The 13,938-nt window shown below is 38.5% G+C and overlaps 1 protein-coding gene across 1 annotated transcript in view; it reads left to right on the top strand.

Annotated features, from left to right (window-relative positions):
* The window catches only part of cul1b (cullin 1b), a 59,700-nt gene that overhangs the window by 27,826 nt on the left and 17,936 nt on the right, over positions 1–13,938 (top strand). The window contains exons 9-16 of the mRNA XM_048608114.1: positions 4,496–4,627; positions 5,356–5,473; positions 5,886–5,962; positions 6,077–6,208; positions 11,485–11,577; positions 11,893–11,940; positions 12,027–12,109; positions 12,191–12,296. Coding sequence (XP_048464071.1) covers positions 4,496–4,627; positions 5,356–5,473; positions 5,886–5,962; positions 6,077–6,208; positions 11,485–11,577; positions 11,893–11,940; positions 12,027–12,109; positions 12,191–12,296 — 789 coding nt within the window. The remainder of the gene's footprint in view (positions 1–4,495; positions 4,628–5,355; positions 5,474–5,885; positions 5,963–6,076; positions 6,209–11,484; positions 11,578–11,892; positions 11,941–12,026; positions 12,110–12,190; positions 12,297–13,938) is intronic.

Below are 13,938 nucleotides of genomic sequence, written 5' to 3'. Positions count from 1 at the left end.
TGAACTTCACCATCAATTTCCTTGAGAATCTGATCCAATTCTAACTGGCATGTTCTAGGAAAGTTATGTTCTTGAAAGAAACCAGATTTCCATTGTACTCCAGCTGTTACTTGTGACCTTTCACAGGATGGCCAAAAACTAGGTCAGAGCCTGTTACCCCTGTGTTTACCATGCGTGGTTTGTTATTCGCATCCAATGTGTCCACTCGTTTTGAAAGGAGGAAGGGCAGGACTGCACCTGTATTTTTGAAGCAGTGATGCACTCTTCTTGCTCTACATAAATGCTGCTTCAGATTTTCTGACCTCTTCACTCCTAGATGCACTCAAAGTTATCTAAACAGTTGGATCACTTGTATGCCTTGATAGATGTTAGCACATGCTTGTCACTATTTGCACTGGGATTCATTAACTTAAGGGAATTTCGTGAAGCTCTTCAACCTTTAGTGGTAGACTGTCTGATTTTAGAAAATTGCAATTAACAGCATAGGCTGAAGGTTGGTCAGAATTTCTTACGTGGAACAAGGTTAGAATTCAAATTTGTATTAGTTGGAGACTCTGCAACTTTCTCAGTTAGTTGTAGTGATGACTTTCTGATGTTTGTGGAAAAATCCAAAGAAGAGATGCATTGATCTCGGTTCCTGGCTGTGTTTTGGAGTACTAAATGACATAATATCAGATGTATTCAAGGATCCTTGTCTTGATCTCAAACTTGTATGCATCCAATTTCTGTTGTTGTTTGGAGCATTGTGTACTTAAAATATTCAGTTCCTTTTTTTGCCAAGTGTCAGTGCTTAACTTGAAAGCATTTTCTTTGCCCAATGGACAGCAAAGGTTGTTTTAGAAATTTTTGACACCATGTTTGCTCTTTTTTTAACAAAAACGGCATAGATTTACATTGGATACATGGAGCAGAAACAGGCTAAGTGGCCCAACCATTCCATGCTGCATATATGTTTTACTCCAACGTCTTTTCTTCATTTAAATCAATAACCTGTAGCCTTCTCCCTCTTGCCTAGCTTTCACCCGGATGTCTCTGTGCCAGTTGTTTCAATCAGTCTGTAGTAGCGAGTTCCATATTCACTTTAGGAAAAGATGTTTGTTCAGAATTCCATTTTTAGATTTCTTGTTGATTGTATTTCTTGATGGCCTCTAGTTATGGTATTCGTCAAAATTTTGACTCTGTTTCCAGTCTATCAGAACTTTTTAAAGAATTTTAAAGATCTCTGCTGAGTCACCCCTTAGCCGTTTTCAAGGGCAAAGAGACCAAACTTGTCATTCCTTTCCAGCTTTGTTTTTCCACATTTCTGGAATCATGCTTCACTATATTCTGTACCCTACCTCAATCAATTACTGTTAAGTAAAACCTAACCAGCTTCTGATAAAGTCAATTGTTCTGTTTGCTGTTTTCTAATGGGCTTACTAACCTCTAGTGCAAGACTGAATGATTGATGTATTTGTACTCTGAGATCCCTTTGTTCCTCTTAAATTAGATTTGCACCTTCTAAGTCATAGGTGACTTCCCTAGTCTGCCGACCAAAATATAGCCTTTTTACCTTTTTCTCCCCCATGTTGAACTTCATTTGCTTGCTCATCCCACACGTTATTCATTGTCCACTGGAATTCACTGTTTCCCACACCCCTCCCAAAAAAAAAAGATGTTATCTGTAAATGTAAAAGTTGTATTGTGTTATGATTACGTAGTCCATATCATTAATATTAATTGTGTACACTAGTGGTCCCAGTGCAATCCTTGCAGATCACCATGCCTCACTTTCCTGAATAATGACCCAGTCTGAAAGCCAGCCAAGACTCTATCCTGTTTGTCCCAGGATTCTATACTCTCTGTCTTTGTTCAATAGTCTTTTATAGTATTCTTTCCCCTTTTTGAAATTTCAATAACATATAGCTGAATTCTCTATAAATTCATTAGTGGTTCAAATTGTGATGGGCAGTTATGAGTGAGTTGATTAGGGCAAGATTTGAGGGTTGGTGTGAATTGGGGGGTAGGCACTGTCATATAGATCATTATAAGGGATAGCATATGCACCTGGTCTTGCCAGTTCTTTTTTGAGTTGCTTGTTTATTGATTTCTCTCGTTTTGCTTCTTATACTCTTCCTTTTCTCGTGGGAGATAGGAGAGGCACAGCACTGTTGGCAGGTTTCAAAACGCATGTGTTGAGGTCATTGAAGATTTTATTTATTCTTAACAAAGTGACAAAATCTTTGTTCTGTTCCTGAATAGAGTTAAATGCTAGATTTTAGTTTAGTAATGTGCAAATATAAAACCAGTAGGGATCCAAACCTGTCAATCTTTTTTGAGATTAGACATTATGGGTGTTGTGAAATGATCCACATATTTGATAAACATTTGAGATTTAGGAATCTGATTTATTTGTCAAAATCTGTTCAACATGAAAGGAGTACTGTAGGCATACTATACTTCATTTGCAGAAGATCCATCAGGGCTCAGAGTATTACCATTCGGTTCTGTCCCAAATGCTCAGTTTCAGGAGGGTTTCCTTCCTGCCTTACACCTATCTTTCCTGTTTTTTTTTAAATTTTATTTCCTCGTCTGCAATGATTAATTCTTTCTGACTCATCAGATGTTGGAAGGCTAGTTTTATTGTGAAAGTGTCATATAGGTCCTCTAATTCATGTCTATCCTGGTTTCATTTTGTTTTATACTCTATATTTCACCTCCCTCCCTAGAACCTCTGACATCTGCCTTTGCTTTCCACCTTCGGTCTACAAGCCAGTTTCTGATGCACTGTTCATAATTCCCACACATCCACTTCCTATAAGTCTGTCATGTTTGCAACAAAACATTTTTGCAAATAGCTGTTTGGTAGTGTAGAATTTCAGTAAATATTGTTTAGATTGTACTCTTGAAGTATTAAAACATTAGCAAGGCACTTCACAGTGTTATGTAGCAATATTTGACACCGAACCGCATAGACCATGTGGAAGAAATGGCAACATAAAATCATAGAGAGCAGTTTTGAACATGTTTAAAGGAAGTTAGGGAAGTGTAGAGATTTAGGAACAGAATTCCAGAACTTGGGGCCTTGTCAGCTTGAAGGCATGACCAGTGGTGATGGAGAAGTTAAGTATGTTTCAGAGGGTTTTGGCTGGAGGACATTATTGCTGTGTAAGATCAAGGCTATGAGGAGATTTGAAACCAGAATGGCAGTTTTAAAATTGGGCTGTTACTTGACGAGAAACCAAAGTAAGACACCATGTGTACTGTTGAGGGGTGTGTGGACTCAATCTGTCATTGGCAGCAAGAGTTGACCTCCAGTTTAGAGGGTCAGTGTGAGAGTCTAGTTTAGATGTAACAAAATTATGGGTGAGGGTGTGAGTGGGAGAAAGCTAATGTGAAGGCTGTGATAGGTAGAGTTAGGGATTTGAAAGTGGATTTACAAGTGAATTGAGGGTTTTTTTGCTAATGTTTACACGGGCTAAGACACTAAAGAAAAGGGTATGCAAGTGGGAGTGATGCAAGACTATGGGTTGGCCTTCTGTTTGATACAATTGGAACAGTGAGACTACTTGAAATGGCAAGGTAAAGGGAATGATGGTGAATATGGATTGAGGGGTCTACATGGAGGATAAGATTAAGTGATTTTAGGAGAGCAGTGAACCTGGGACAGAGAAAGCATGGTGAGTTCAGATGGGAGTTAAAATTGCCAAAAATTAGAAGTTGCTCATTGCTGAGGAAGGAGTTTTGAGAAGCAGAATGAGTGATTGTGTCCTGGTGATAGATTTTTTTTATTCTACTTAGGTGGAGGTAGAGGATAAGGATGTGAAATTAGGGGAAATAATCGAAGATGAAGAAAGTTCCACAGGAGTAGGGCAAAGTGTAAACAGCCATGTGGACAGCATGATGGTCTCAGTGGGGTAAATGATAGAAGATAGGACCAAGCGGGAGATCACTTTAAAGGGTAGGTGCCACTGTTCCACAGCCAGGTTTCCATTAAGATTGTAGCATTTTTACAATCATGCCTAAGAAGTTCATAGATGAAAAGTAACTTGTTCACAACTGAATGGACATTGTGTAGGGAGATTGGAAAGGGCTAGCAAGAATGTACCTGCTGGCAGGGTTAATAGGGATGGGAGTGGAAAGGGTGAATTCTTCAGGAGGGACGTTGGCAAGATCAGCCCCCAGCAGGCGAGCTGAGCAGGAAGCTTGGCTGAATAATGGTTGTGTATTGAGATTGGTGCTTTGTAATGAAGCAGCACGCATTTCCTCAGTGGGCCCTTCGGAGGAAGAGTGTGGCTTATCTCAGAGGAAATTGTAGTTCAATCCAGCTTCATTATCGCTGCTATATTTTATATACTCCCTGTCCAAACATTCAATTTGGATATTTTTGTGCTATTCATATCTTTTGAACATGGTTGGTAATTATTTTGTATATGCTTCAATATATTTATGTCCTTTGATCCTAACCAAGCTTGTAAGTTTTTAATCCATTTCAAATTGATTGGTTAACTTTCAGATGGTGGTGTTTAAGTATATTGAAGACAAAGATGTATTCCAGAAGTTCTATGCCAAGATGTTAGCAAAGAGACTTGTTCATCAGAACAGTGCTAGCGATGATGCAGAAGCCAGTATGATCTCCAAACTAAAGGTCAGTAGGACGTCCTTTAGACTTGGTTAGTAATATGGTTTCCAATTATGTTTTCTCTTTCTCTGGCTAAGATTAGCCAATTGGCCAACTTGGCAAGGATCAGAAGATGATCTGAATGTTTTTGGTTTGTTTGGTTCAATTTCTCGAGAGGCACTTGAATTAATAATTGAGTCATAGTGAGAACTGATGTTTCATTAGCTTTTATTGAGTTGAAGAGTAATTTAATAATGTAGTAGAACATTGCAGAGTTGAGTGCAAACAGTTCACTCTGGATCTGTAAAGCTGTGCCTTGTTCCCAACTTGACAATACAAGTTGATAGAGACCATGCAGGTGCTTTTTTGTGCTCTGAAAATAGAATTGACACTTATTTTCTTTCATACAGCACTAAATTGAGGGCATGCATTGATATAACATTGTTTTATGAACATACGAAAAAGCACTTTTCAGAATTGCTTTGAAATGTTATGACAACAAATGTGCAGCCATGGGATGACGTCATGATCCCTTGGTTGAGAAACTCCTCAATGCCACAATCTGGCACCTTTGTTTAAGAATGCAGCAACCTGAAGAATAATTGCAATGAGTTGAACTTAATAGGGTTTCAGTGTTAATAAAAATTTCTACAGAATAAGTAGAATTGCCCAGAAAAGACTTTTAGTCAACATTTAATGAAGACATTACTTTGAATTGCATTTCCCTAATGAGTTTTGTTTTCTACATATTTCAGCAAGCCTGTGGCTTTGAGTATACCTCTAAACTCCAGCGAATGTTCCAGGATATTGGTGTGAGCAAAGACCTGAATGAACAATTCAAAAAACATCTGTCTAATTCTGAGCCACTTGACTGTAAGTATAAATTGAAGGAATGCGTGCAGTGCCTTTCTAGTAAGGAAAAGTTATTTAACCGGGATCAAAATGTCAAATGTGTATGATAGACAGCCAAAAACTCCTTTATAAGATTTATTTAAAAGGAGCAGTATGGTCTCTGGCCATGTCTAGAATCCGCACACAGACTGTTTTTGGTAGACGGGTGACCATTTGTGTTAAGTGTGATTACTGCTTCTGTTAAATTGTAGAGAAGATTTTCAGTCAAGTATTTTAAATGTACGTTAACATCCCGCCAGGGATTTCAGGGTCTACCACTTGTGTGATTTGTCTTTGTAATTTTGCTTGTTCTTTTCAACCTATAATGTGGTTTGATGTTTTGATTCAACAAATAAAAATATTTTGAAAATTTTTTTTAAACCTCCTTCTTTAGTGGATTTCAGTATTCAGGTTTTGAGCTCCGGTTCTTGGCCCTTCCAGCAGTCATGCACATTTGCACTCCCATCTGAGGTAAATTTGAAATGTGTTTCCTGTTTATTTTACATGTTGTTACAAGGTGTTTTATATTTCGTAATATAAGTTAATAAAATTCATTGAATAAACATCAGCTTTGTGTTACCACAGTTGGAACGCAGTTATCAGAGATTCACAGCATTCTATGCCAGTCGACACAGTGGGCGTAAATTGACGTGGCTGTATCAGTTGTCCAAAGGAGAGCTAGTTACAAACTGCTTTAAGAACAGATATACTTTACAGGTGAGATATGCAACTATAAAGAAGAAACAATCCATCTTTAATAGCAAAAACAGATGTTTTTGGTGTCATTAACAGAATTTTATTTTGTACATTGCGTGAGTGAAAATATGCATAAAACACATTAAGGTTAATTAATTTTGAGTTTGTTAAGCTTGTGGGGAATGAATCTTTCTGGTCATATTGCTTTCGATTAAGGAGGTTAGATTAAAACATAATCGCTGAAAAGCTCTTGTAGGTTTCCAATATATACGCATCAGGAACCACAGAATCATTGTGCAGAAGGAGGCCATTCTGTTTATTGGATCTGCATTAGCTTTGACCATTTCGGCAGTCACCTGCCTTTTCTTATAATTTTGTATGTTGTTTCTATTCAACTAATCTATTCAAATAATCATCTAATGCCCTCTGAATGCCTTAATTGGACCTAATTTCATCACAGTTCTATGTAGGGCTTTATTTTTATAATACATCTTTAGACCCCAACTATTTATTGTGTGAAAAAGTTTTTTATCCTCTCGCAATTCCTTCTTTTACGAAACTAAATCTGTGCAGTCTGGTTCTTAATCCTGTTACAAGTGAGAACAGTTTCTCCCTTTCTACTTTTATCCGGACGACTCATGATTTTGGAAACTTCTATTAGGTTTTCTCTTGGCCTTCTCCTCCCCAGGGAAAACAGTCCTAACTTCTCCAGTCTACCTTCAACTGAGGTTTCCCATTCCTTGAGCCATTTTGATACAAGTCTCCTGCAATTCTTTCCAGTGTAGGCATATCCTCCTCAATGTGTGTGCATGCCCAAAACTGCAGCTGAGATTAATGAGTATCCTATACCTTCTACATAACCTCTCTGCTCTTACACTGTACACCTCAATTAATAAAGCCTAGAATACCTTCAGTTTCCACCTGTCCTGCCATCTTTAACTTATGCATGTGTACACCCAGGTATCTCTGTTTCTGTACGTGCTTTAGAATAGTACCCTTTAGTTTTATATGTTCTTAGTACCAATCTTTGTATTGAACATCATCTGCCAGCTATCTGCTACTCCAGCAAGAGTTCTACTCACAATTTAAAATGCTCCCAAGTTTTATGTTGTCTGTAACCTTTGAAATTGTCCCCTCCACATCAAGACCTGGATCAATAATTCTAGATTTTCCCACTAAAGGAAGTATCTTTTCTGCATCCATCCTGTTGAGCTGGCATAGTCTGAAGGTGTGGGACAAAGGAGTTTAATAAACTTGGAAACTAGGTTAATCTTGTTGCAAAATTTTAGCTGCCCAAAAATACTTTATAAAAACGGTGTAATGCAAAAAGGTTGATGCAGTACAAGGAATTGAGATGCATTATAAAGATGCTTGAAGAAAGCATGTCCTGGTTGCAAAGTGACCATAGCAGAGAATGAAATATTCAAGAGCTGTATAAATTTTGGATGGTAGACAGGAATAAAAAAACGGCAGGGTAGCTCTGCTCTGCCAAAACAGGATGCAATAATGTTCTGAAGCAACCTGAAATGTTAACTCTTTCTCTCAGTAGACACTTCCAGAAATACTGAGTATTCCCAGCATTTTAATTTTATGACCAACTGAAACTCGGTTGGTTAGGAGAAGCCTACTCTCATCTGTGTATAACACTGTAAGTGTCGCATCTGTAAATATTTCTTCCAATTCTGTGCTTTACGAACTTGTTTTGGGTGGGCCTTGGGGAAGTAGAAGAAACTGGACACAAGTTGAAGCTTTATCCTGAGCTGTATGTTTGACTCCCCTGTGCAGTGCTATTTCCCTGCTAGAGACTACCATGTAGCCTTTATTTGCAATTGAGGAATATGCTAGGTCTTTCTGTAGTCCTGCTGCTCCGTAGGGAATAACATAGCTGGTTTGTGATATAACTAATTGCTTTCTCTCCTTAAAATAAAATACAGATACCAAGCAAACAGGCTTCTTCGATAAACATTTTTTTATTACAAAACAAGTTATTCCCCATCGCTGCAAAATTATTTTATACAATATATTTATTACTTCTTTTACAGTTTGTGCTAAGAAACTATAAAGGCTTATCCCTGTAAGTAACCCAGAACACATGCACAAAGAGTAAAGGGAAAAAGTGGCTATCTCTCTCTACTGAGAGTTTCCCTTTGGCCGCTTTATGGCCAATAAGTCTTAAATCTTGAAGGCAAAGCAGGTAAAATATGGCATGTTCAAGTGGCTGTTTGTCTGGCATTCTGACATGGAAACTGGTGTCACCAACATAGGCAGATGTCTCTGCTCAAAGCAGATGCATCTTGCTCAGGAAATACAATGTTGAGAAGTCATAGGGTCATAGAATTGTACAACTTGTAAACAGATCCTTGGTTCAACTCGTCCATGCCGACCAGATATCCTCAATTTATCTAATTCCAATGGCCAACATTTGGTACATATCCTTGTAAACCCTTCCTATTCATAGATGCCTTTTAAATGTTATAATTGTGCCAGCCTCCTCCACTTCCTGTGGGAGCTCATTACAGACACGGGCCACCTTCTGTGTGAAAAAGTTGGCCCTTGGGTCCCTTTTAATTCTTCATCCACTCACCTTAAGCCTATGCCTTCTAGTTTTGGACTCCCTTCCCTGGCACCCTATCCATGCCGCTCACGATTTTATAAACCTCTATAGGGTCACTACCCGGCCTCAGATGCTCCTGGGAAAATAGCCGCAGCCTATTCAGCCTCTCCCTATAGTTCAAACTCTCTGACCCTGGCAACATCCTCGTAAATCTTTTCTGAACCCTTTCAAGTTTCACAACGTCTTTCCTATAGCAGGAAGATCAGAATTGAACACAGTATTCCAAAAGTGGCCTAACCAATGTGCTGTACAGCTGCAATATGACCTCCCAATTCCTATACTCAATGCACTGACCAATAAAGGCAAGCATACTAAAAAAGCGTACTTCACTACCGTGTCTACCTGTGACTCTACTTCCAAGGAACTATGAACTTGCACTCCAACGTCTCACAGGACCTTACCATTAAGTGTTTCAGTCCTGTCTTGATTTGCCTTACCAAAATGTAAAACTTCACATTTTTCAAGATTAAACTCCTTCTGCCACTGTTTGGCCCATTGGCCCATTTGATCAAGGTTCTGTTGTATTCTGAGGTAACCTTGTTGGCTGTCCACTACACCACCAATTTCAGTGTCCTCTGCAATCTGACTGACTATACCTCCTATATTCACATCAAATAATTTATATAAATGACAAAGAGCAGCGGACTCAGCACTGATCCTTGCAGCACACTGCTGGTCGCAGGCCTCCAGTCTGAAAAATAACCCTCCACCACCACCTCTGTCTTCTACCTTTGAGCCAGTTCTGTATCCAAATGGCTAGTTTGCTCTGTATTCCATGTGATCTAACCTTGTTAACCAATTACCATGCAGAACCTTGTCAAACCTTTACTGTAGACCATGTCCACCACTGTATGTTCATCAGTCCTCTTTGTCGCTTCTTCAAAAAACTCAATCAAGTTAGTGAGACACAGTTTCCCTGCACAAAGCCATGCTGACAATCCTTAATTGGTCCTTGCCTTTCCAAATCCTGTCCCTCAGGATTTCCGCCAACAACTTGCCCACCACTGACGTCAGGCTCTCTGGTCTATAGTTCCCTGGCTTTTCCTTACCACCTTTCTTAAATAATGGCACCATGTTAGCCAACCTCCAGTCTTCTGGTACCTCACCTGTGGTTATCGATGATACAAATATCTCAGCAAGGGGCCCAAGCAATCATTTCCCACAAAGGTATAGGGTACAGCTGATCAGGTCCCAGGAATATATGCACTTTTATGTGTTTAAGATGTCTAGCACCACTGCCTCTGTAATATGGACTCTTTTCAAGATATCACTGTGTTTATTTACCCAAGTTCTCTATTGTCCATGTCCTTCTCCACAGTAAACATTGATGCGAAATACTCATTTAGTATCTCGCCCATCTCCTCTGGTTCCACATGCAGGCAGTCTTGCTGATCTTTAAGGGGCCCAATTCACTCCCTAGTTACTCTTTTGCCCTTACTGCATTTGTAGAATCCCTTTGGATTCTCCTTAACCCTATTTGCCAAAGCTATCTTATGTCCCCTTTTTGCCCTCTGATTTCCCTCTTAAATACACATCTACAGCCTTTATACCCTTATAGGGATTCACTTCATTTCTGCTGTCTATACCTGACATATGCTTTCTTCTTTTTCTTGACCCGAACCTCAATTTCTCTAGTCATCCTGTATTCTCTACGCATACCAACCTTACCCTTCACCCTAATGGGAACGTACTGTCTCTGGACTCTTGTTATCTCATTTTGGAAGGCTTCCCATTTTCCAGCTGCCCCTTTAACTGCAAATATCCGTGCCCAATCAACTTTTGAAAGCTCTTGCCTAATACCGTCAAAATTGACCTTCCTCCAATTTAGAACTTCCACTTTTAGATTACGTCTATCTTTTTCCATCACTACTTTAAAATTAATAGAATCATGATCACTGGCCCAAAGTGCTCCCCCACCAACACCTCGGTCACTTGCCCTGCTTTATTTCCCAAGAGAAGGTCAAGTTTTGTTCCTTCTCTGGTATGATCACATACTGAATAAGAACATTTTTGTTGTACGCACTTAACAAATTCCTCTCCATCCAAGCCCTTAATGCTATGGCAGTCCCGTTCTATGTTTGGGAGGATAATTCCCAACCATTACCACCGTATTATTCTTACAGATAACAGAGATCGCACAAATTAGTTTCTCAATTGCTTGCTGACTACTGGGGGGGAGGTGGAAACGTGGTGGCGCTGTGTCTACAGGGCAATCCCAATAAGGTGATTGTCCCTTTCTTATTTCTCAGTTCCACCCAAATAACTTTACTGGACATAGTTGTTTTCAAGAGTGTTTAATAAATAGGTTTCCCACTGGATTCACTCCACGTATGCTTCAGAAAGAAGAGGCAAGATTCCTTTTCTTACAGCCAACTTCCAATAAGATGTTTGCCAAGTTTAATAAATAATATTTGAATTTAATATATTATGAGCTTGGGTTTACTCTGTCAATAGGATATTAATGTTATATCCGATTTAGATGCGGCCAGGTTATTTTTGCTACAGCTACTGTTTTTTTAATAAAAACTGACTTTTTGGCAATTGAGCTATGTAGGGTTGGTGGGGAGGCTGTGAAAATCATATAAAGTATGGTATATTTTCCTCCCATTTGTCTTGGAATAGACATGGCAGAAGTTTGCTTGACTCCTCCCCATGATGTAATTGTCTACTTTTCTTTTCAAAGGCATCCACATTCCAGATGGCAATCCTACTTCAGTATAACACAGAGGATGCCTACACTGTTCAGCAATTAACAGACAGCACTCAAATCAAAATGGTAAGAGCAGAGTGATAAAATAGCAAAATTTTAATGACCTTTATGTTTAATCCAACAAGAACAGAAAATTTTATTTGCATAGCCCATTGACAAAGAACAAGATTGTGGTAAAATTTGGTATAATACCAAGGGAAAAAAAAGGTAGTTGTGTTACATTTAAGTCAGTTGTTTGTTGATGGTGCTCAGTAGACGTAATGAATCAAATTTTTTGATCTCTTAGTAGCTGTCGTTTATGTACATTAACTTTGTTCAGGGTGGGAGAAAGTTTTTAGGTACAAACTTGAAATTGTACTAACATTTTAATATTAATTCCAGGACATATTGGTACAAGTTTTACAGATATTGCTGAAGTCCAAACTGCTGGTAGGTGCTGATTCCTTGTTCAAAGGCACGTCATTGAATAATCAAAATACATAACTTGTTTTGATCAGTTTATTTTTAAAATTTAGGTTTTGGAGGATGAAAGTGCAAATGTGGATGAAATAGAGATGAAACCTGACACATTAATCAAACTGTACCTGGGGTACAAAAAGTAAGTGCTGTTGAAGTAATAAAAGCCAGAGCTGTCCAGCATATTTGATCATGTTTCCTAAACTGATCTGTTTTTCTGTAGTAAAAAGCTGAGAGTGAACATTAATGTGCCAATGAAGACTGAACAGAAACAAGAGCAAGAGACCACACACAAAAACATAGAAGAAGATAGGAAGTTGTTGATTCAGGTAGGTCCTTTTAGAGATAAATGCATTGATTGATGACTCTTCTTTCATGGCTATCTTGTACACACTAGTAGCTCACATTGTAAAATAAACAAATTGCTATCACAATGGTAGTTGTGTAGTTCTAAAAGAGATGAATAATTCCATTTCAAATGCAGAAATGTTTCGGTTAGTTTCTATTATAGATTACTGTACAGAAATATGTCACTTGGCACAGGCCATGTCCCTCATTTTCACATTTCCTGCTCTTAATATTTTACTTTGATTGCAAATTTTTTCCCGTCACACATTTTGGTTTTGTTACTGGCTCTTGTGCAGTACTTGCATTGGTAGATGGGTTGAAGATTCCATTTTAGATTTCCCTCTAAAGTTTCTCCTTGCGTGTTCTTGTTCTTAAGCAAATCTCAGTGTTAAGTTCTGTATCAGCAGTATGAAAGCAGGTAACACTACGTAGTGATTCTGTCATCATTTTATGGAACTTTGTAAAATATTTAAATCTTCTTTCAAATCATCCTAATTTGTATGGCCAAAATTAAACGTTTTCAAAATAAATAAATTTTCCCCGATGGACACCCAGTTAATATGGACACCCTGATACCAGATCTACCATTAACAATGCCAGTTGTACAGAAACCTAAAAGGATTTCCATCTTGGAAATCTAAATGGTGTTAGGATACACTCAATGGAGCAGGATGATACATTTCACTTTGGAAAGATTCTTTTAGTCTCTGGCCTTAAGAGGATGGTTTAAGAACATTTAAAACTAAAATAATGCTTGTATTGTTGTATTGCATTGTGTATTGCTAGAAAGGTTGACTGCTTGAGGATGGAAGTCATTTGAAATGTTCCCTGGATATTATTAGGTTGGAAGATATAAGACGAGGGATATGTTATTGGCTAGGCGTAGGGTTAATTAAGTGGAACCAATGTCTTTTTGTACCATTTCTGTAGATACCCCATCCAATTTTCAAATTTACGTTACAAACAATGGACATGTACAGTAATTTTCCAAACCGCATGACCATCTCAAATTCAATGTGGTAAAGGCTTAAGCAGCTTCAAAAATTACATGTCTTTAGTTCAATATTTCCCTCGGCCCCATCATATTCCGCCTTCATATTCCGCCTCCTGCCCCCGCCACTTGAGCTTTGAGCTTTTTGTTTGCTGCATGTCTTTAGTGCTTCTAACTTTTACCCAAAGCAATTTGAATTTTTTTCTTTATTGCTTTTTCTTGGCCCTCATCATCACTTGCTTCAAACATGGAACAACTTTTAAAAAGTAAATTTTAGCTCAATAAAAGCTTTAGAAGCTTGAATTTGAGAAAACTTAGGTTGATCAATATTGCACATATTTTAGGTGTCTCATAGTATTGTCTTGAGTTTGTGCTCTTGATTTTTTTTCCTTAAGAGGAGTTGAATCCAACACATTTGGCAGTTTACATTTGCTCCCCTAGACACTGAGAATGATTTCCTGGCCCCTAGTGGAGTTTGGGCAAGTCATATAATATAAACTGGATGGGGATCTCCACATCAGATCTTGAATAGCAGACTAACCTGCCCTTCAGTGAGACAGACACAGCTGTGTAGTTCTGTAGGCAGGGAATGTTCATAGTAATATGGACACCCTGATACCAGATCTACCATT

This window comes from Rhincodon typus, chromosome 2 (genome assembly GCF_021869965.1).
Source record: "Rhincodon typus isolate 14 chromosome 2, sRhiTyp1.1, whole genome shotgun sequence".
In the NCBI taxonomy this organism is placed as follows: Eukaryota; Metazoa; Chordata; class Chondrichthyes; order Orectolobiformes; family Rhincodontidae; genus Rhincodon; species Rhincodon typus.
Note: the sequence above shows the minus strand (reverse complement) of the source record. Positions and strands in the feature narration are given on the sequence as shown.